Consider the following 6,377-nt stretch of genomic DNA (forward strand, 5'->3'; position numbering starts at 1 on the left):
GGGACACTTTCTGCTTATTCCACTGTTTTCAGCTGCTGTTTGGCTCTGAGACGTTTCTCTGATGTCTGCTGCTGATACATGTGACTCATTAAACTCACATCTTCCTCCTGCAAAAAAAAAAAAACCACAACTGTTCTTTAAAGTAAGGCTACTGCAGATGAATTTAAAAATGAACATAAAACAAAAGGAGAAAAAAAAAAGATAAAGGAAGGAACGGTGAGGCTAATAAGAGCCGCCGTGCTGCTGGTGTTTTCTGCTGCTGGCCGACCTGCGCTGAGGCGGAGACGTGAAAACTTCCTCGCTCCAAATCTGTCCTGGATTTAGATCCGGCTCAAAGAACACAGTTGGAGGATCTGAGGGGAGTTTGGCAGGAAGTCAGAGCAGCAGGCAGGTCATTAATACGCTCAGGGCCAAGTCCATCAAAGTCTTTAACAGCTACTACAAGTATCATAAAATCCCCGCGATGATTCACTGCCAACCAATGCAGCGACTTTAAAGCCGGAGCCATTCGTTTTCTCTACCTGCAGCTGGATCGGACACTTGTTTGGATCCGTCTCTTTGTTTTACTTTTCACTGTTAATTGGCTCAACTCTGACAGTTTCAGAGGAAAATAAAAGACCTGACTCCTGGAGCTGTTATTGTTTATTCAACAAATCAAGTTTCAGTGCTTTATGCTGTAATTATTCCCTCTCCAGCAGCTCAGGGTGAGGTTTTAATCATTACCTGTAAATATTCTGATATACACACACACTGGGCCATTCACATAGGTGAACAAGGCATGTTTATTTACATGCTCACTTCATGTCCTGGGAAGCATGATGGATTGGTTGGTTGTATGAAGCTGACACAGTCTCATCTTCTCATTCCACCTGGAGACTGAGTCGCTGGGCACATCCGTTCAGTCGGGCAGTGTATGATCTGCGCATTTAAAGAAGATTGAGACATGTAAACAAGAACCACTGTTCAAAAAATGCAAGAGGAGAAGAGAGAGAGAGAGAGAGAGAGAGAGAGAGAGAGAGAGAGAGAGAGGGACAGATGTGGAGAGTCGAAGAGAATTGTTTCTGCTGTAGCTGAGGGGAAAACAAGATGGGAACAGCAAGAAGAGGCAATGAGACGGAAAGAGAGGCAAGATGAGAATTATGAGCAGCAGCGAGTTCAAGATGGAGTTTTTTGTTGTTGTTTTTTTTCCAATGATAGAGACAAGAGACGGAAAATAGAGCAGAGTATTTGAAAGATGCAGGCAGCGAGAGGCGGGCATGTTCAGGCCACTGAGATTTCTGAGGCAGAGATAAGAAGGAGGAGAGAAAGATAGAGAGGCTGCAAACAGCTGCATGCACACACTGCAGGTGGGGAAGGCAGGAGAGGAGAGACGAGGGTAGATGGAGAGTCAGTGTGCAGGCCGGAGGGAAATGAAGGTGAGCAGTGTGGAGGAACAGGATGGACAGGAAATTAATGATGGATGTGGGGAAAAAAATGAAAAGATTGTCTCAGACAGAGAAACTTCAGGTGATCAGAGGACAAACAGGAGGCAGGAAGAGACTCGTGCTCGGTGAGAAACTTGTGGGAGCGATGGGGTGAGATAGGAGGCGAGCAGGGAGTTTATCTGCATTGCTGTACCAGTCGGTGGAGCTTTGTAAAGCCGTCAGCACAAATTCTCCCTCACTATGCAGATCTCAAATGCATCTGCATTCCAGCAGCTGCACATACGCCACTGCAGGGTTCATCTCATCCACATCATTTAGGCATCAACAGACCCTCAGCAGCACAAAGTGCAGGCGTGAGCAGATTTCTATCACTTCCAGTTTTGTCCACTGCAGAATGAGTTGATGGTTTGAATCCCAGTCCCAGAGTGTCTCTGTGCTGCAAACTCAGCAGGTGTGTGTGTTTTCACCTCCACAAAGAGAACTGCAACTCCGAGGAGTGATCACAAAGTCTGCATTCAGGTTCATTCACTCATCCAAAGCAGGAACTCTTACTTTTGTCCAGGAATTTCAAAAACTGAATTTTTTAGTGGGATTTAAAAGGCTTTAGATTGAGTACGAGCACAGAGCGAGCTCCCAGAGCAAAATCTCACATGAAAATATAATTAGCTGCACTGCTTGGCTGCGGAACAGCCATGAAGAGTTTTACAGATAATTTGTCAACAAAAAAAAAACCTGCAAGACAAACAAGGGAAATGCAGCATATGAATATAAAATATGTCTGAAACATACAGAATCACGTGTGTGGACTGAAATCAGCTGATCTGTTAGATGTTTAGAAAATGTATTGACAGGATCGGATGTGTGTGATGTGTAGATACACAGTTAATGGCGGGTCGAGCCAAACCTCGTCGGGTTCAGCTTCACTTCAGTCCAGTCCTCTGCCGGTCGCTGGAGGTCGTCCTGGCCGTGAATCCACTCACTGCAAATAAATCAGCTAAATTAAAATGGCAAACTGCAGCTCATTACAGAAAGGTCAGACACATTCAAGATGCTGGGGTCACAGCTCACCCTCCCGTCTCTTCCTCGGTGGTTAATCGAGTTTAATCAGCCTCATTATTGCTGGAGTAAAAGTTTTCACACACGTTCGGTTTTTTTGGGGAAGACTGTGGATCTGACTCTGACTGTAAATAACCCCTGATAACATCTTTTCCTCAGAGCTCCATGGAAACTGCCTCTGTCAGCTCAGGCAGGATCTTCACTGACAGCTCTGGTAACTGGAGGCACTAATTTATCTGTCAGCTGTTGATAGACGGGGGCCACTGACGGCGACGACGTCTTCGTTTTCCTCTTACAAACTTGAGTACTTTGAGACGACAACAATGTCAGTGGAGCAGCACATTTGCATCGCTCTCTCTCACACACACACACACACACACGGCTCTGCGGTCAGATCTGGGATTCAGGGCCTGAATCTTTCTGTCAGTGGTTTGTCGCTCTTCCTCAGAAGTCAGCTGAGTTCGAACTGGACAAGATGAAGAGCCACAAGTGTGTTTAGCTGCAGCGTGTGTGTGTGTGTGAGTATCTGGGGCAGAGAGTCGCTCTGCACTGAAGCATAAAGGAAACTCAGACAGTTCAACATGTTTAGAAACTTTTAAAGATACGATGACGATGCGGTTTTCCACAAACTGTGTATCTGTGACAGATCCTCTGTGAATTGTAAAATAACTGACAAGGTTTCACGCAGAATCTGTAACTCGTGTGTCCGCGTTCTTAATTTTTACACACCTTAGAGAAACTGTGAAACTACACCTGAAGAAAACACGAGCGCTGACAGGCGGTGGATTCTGCTTCGACCACCGGGCTTTCTGTCACATCTGCATTCGCACTGTTTCTCCTTCCCACTGCTGTAAAATCAGGCCTGTTCACACACATCCTCCATCCAAAAACAGGAGGGCACAGAGTGTTTGTGTTTTTAATTCTTCATGTTCAGAGTGGCAGAGCCTCCAAAAATATCTGTGTGCTCCATCAGCATTTCCCTCCGTCCCTGCCTCGTCCCTCAAACCAGCTACAGCCTTGTTGAAATGCAGATCTGTATCGCAGATTGTTGTTATTTATGTTATTTATGTTATTTGTGTTTGCATGTGATAAGAAATCCGTGAACATCAGAGCTTAACAAATCCTGGTGCTGGATCCAAAATGGAGCCGGCCTTCAAAACCCACCTCCTCTCACATCGTTCAGATCCCAGAATCAAACCGATCCATAGCTGAACATGCTGAACTCTGCGAGCTGCGCTTTGATTTACCTCCTCAGGTGTTTGTACCGGTGAGGAAACAGCTGGAACTGAGCATCTGTGCAGTTTGCTCCCGGCCTCCCTGTTTCACTTTCCAAACACGTGTGACTGACGATGTTCAGATGCAAAGCTGAGCCGATTCCTGCGCATTTTATTACATTTGCACACGTTTTCTCAGACCAGGACTTTTTTTCAGGATTCAAAATCGAAAACGTTCTCCAGGAAGCAGCGGTTCAGGATTACATGAGTTAACAAGACAGTAATTCTGTGGAATGAGGCTCATCCTTGGTCTGTTTATTGTGCTGAATGTATGCAGAGTCACTAATCTGCAGCGCTGCGACTCTCTGCCCGTCCATCAGCGTCTCTCACTGCGTCAGGTCGGAGGCTTTTATCTGTGCTGGTTCACAGTCTGACTGTAAAACTGCTAATTTAGGTTGAGTGTAAATATATATGTCACTGGCGTGTTTTGAGCACAGACTCCTCTCCCTGGTCTTCCTCACATCAGTAACTCTCTCTCTGCTCTTTTTCCTTTTTCCAGACTGGCCAGATGAATCCCATGACGCAGTTGTACTACAAGAAGGTGAGTCAAACACACACACACACTCATGAGGACATTGTACGGCCTTACATTCGTGTCCTGCAGACGCTAAAACCACGTCCTGAGATGTGAAAATGTCCTCGCTCCCACAGTCTGAAGCTCTTACTGATCCTCAGAAAGACAAAAGACACAGGAAAATAAGAGAGTGACGCTCACATCTGTCAGTCGATGCATCGCCCTGTTGTTTTCACAGTGCTGAGTAATGAAATCACCCGTGAGTGCACCACCCTCCACCTGCGACGCCATCCACCGTAACTTCACCACCACACTCATGTTTTGGTGTGTAACCTGTGCGCTGTGATGATGGATGATGCCGACTCTGTTTCTGAAGGACTGACTGATAAAGATGAAATGAGATGAAAAGTCTGCTCTCATGAAACGGACTGCTCACGCGAGACAGAATCTGGTTTTGGTGAAAAAGCGAACAGCTGATTTATTCGCCGTATAAATCTGTTTAAGCCCAGAACCAAACAGCGAGAGTCAAATATTTGTAGTTTACGCCTGTTAGCTGTGTGTCACTCCGCTGTCTCTGATGTATTTTTTAACACCATTTGGCGTTTTGATGTTTTCATCCAATGAGAGGGTGAATGAACCTGCAGGAAGTGATGTGACAGCTGCTTCTTTAGGCGACTGATCCAGCTCGTGTGCGTCGGCACCTTCCAGGGCAAAGCAGATTTTCCTTTCTCCCTCATCACATAAGTCGATGAGAGAAACAAGAAAACGAACCTTAACTTCATCACATTTTCTCTCAAGCAAGGCAGCGAACCCTTGTTGTTCCTGACCTCTGACCTCTGACCTCTCTGTGAAAACAAAACATGACCTTTAACATCTTTCCTCTTCTCAAAATGGATCAGACACATGTACAGTGACTGACCTCACGTTGCTGTTGTTTGTCTTGTGGTTCAGGCGACATACTCGCCGTACCGCGACCGCATCCCGCTTCAGATCGTCCGGGCTGAGGTGGAGCTGTCTGCCGAGGAGAGGGCGTATCTCACCGCTGTGGAGAAAGGTACGAACACGACCGTCCATCCGTTAGTTTTATTAGTCATATAATCGTTCCCTCCTCCCCTTCATTCTGCCGATCGTCTCACCTGTTAAACCATGTTAATAACGCTGGTGAATATTAAGGGTGTCATAAAAAGAAAACTTTGAAATGAGAATCCTTCAGTGATGAAAAGTAACCTGGCACATTTACTGCAGTACAGTTTTCATGTCCTTGTGTTTAAATTTTAGTGTTAGTATTTCTAAATAAGTCCAGGCCAACCCGTCCTTCTCGTTTCTCCAGGTGACTATGCCGGCGTCAAACAAGCCCTTCGTGAGGCGGAGGTCTACTACAACATGGACGTGAACTGTCTGGACCCGCTGGGCCGCAGCGCGCTCCTCATCGCCATCGAGAACGAGAACCTGGAGATCATGGAGCTGCTGCTCGACCACGGCATCCACACGGGCGACGCCCTGCTCTACGCCATCAGGAAGGAGGTGGTGGCGCCGTGGAGCTGCTGCTGTCCCACAGGAGGCCCAGCGGCGAGAAACAGGTGTGTGTGTGGTGTGTTTAAACAAACGAGAGAGAGACAGAGCTCCGTGGATGTATGTTAATCTGTTGCATCCAGACACATTCATGCACACACGTGTTTGCATTCACTCATCCATGAATGTGCGCTTGTGTGTATTTTTCCATTTTAATGTGTGTGTGTGTGTGTGTGTGTGTGTGCGTGTGTGTGATAATGTGTAGTACATCCATTCATTGTAATGCTCCGTGCCACATTCTGCTGAGAGAAGGAAAATTAAACAGCTCGTTTCATAGGACACACTGTGAAATAGGATTTAGAGACAGACAGTGTATTTGTCTGCCTGCCATTTCTGTGTGTGTGTGTGTGTGTGTGTGTGTGTGTGTGTGTGTGTGTGTGTGTGTGTGTGTGTGTGAGAGAGAGAGAGAGAGAGTAAGACCATGTTGCACAGTTTGGTTAATGTGTAGGTGTTAAGAGGGTTTGATGAGGAGAGATTCAGAGGAAGTGAGAGAGATTCAGAATCATAAGCAAGTAGAGATGGGGGAGGGGGGGTGAG

The 6,377-nt window shown here is 46.4% G+C and overlaps 1 protein-coding gene across 1 annotated transcript in view; it reads left to right on the forward strand.

Moving 5' to 3' along the window:
* The first annotated feature begins 4,262 nt into the window (after positions 1 to 4,262).
* trpc5a (transient receptor potential cation channel, subfamily C, member 5a) overlaps positions 4,263 to 6,377 on the forward strand; it is a 39,607-nt gene continuing 37,492 nt past the window's right edge. Inside the window, 4 exon segments of the mRNA XM_041031157.1 lie at positions 4,263 to 4,295; positions 5,220 to 5,322; positions 5,599 to 5,793; positions 5,796 to 5,848. Of these exon segments, the coding sequence (XP_040887091.1) occupies positions 4,263 to 4,295; positions 5,220 to 5,322; positions 5,599 to 5,793; positions 5,796 to 5,848 (384 nt within the window).

Source organism: Toxotes jaculatrix, chromosome 23 (genome assembly GCF_017976425.1).
Source record: "Toxotes jaculatrix isolate fToxJac2 chromosome 23, fToxJac2.pri, whole genome shotgun sequence".
NCBI classification, from domain to species: Eukaryota; Metazoa; Chordata; class Actinopteri; family Toxotidae; genus Toxotes; species Toxotes jaculatrix.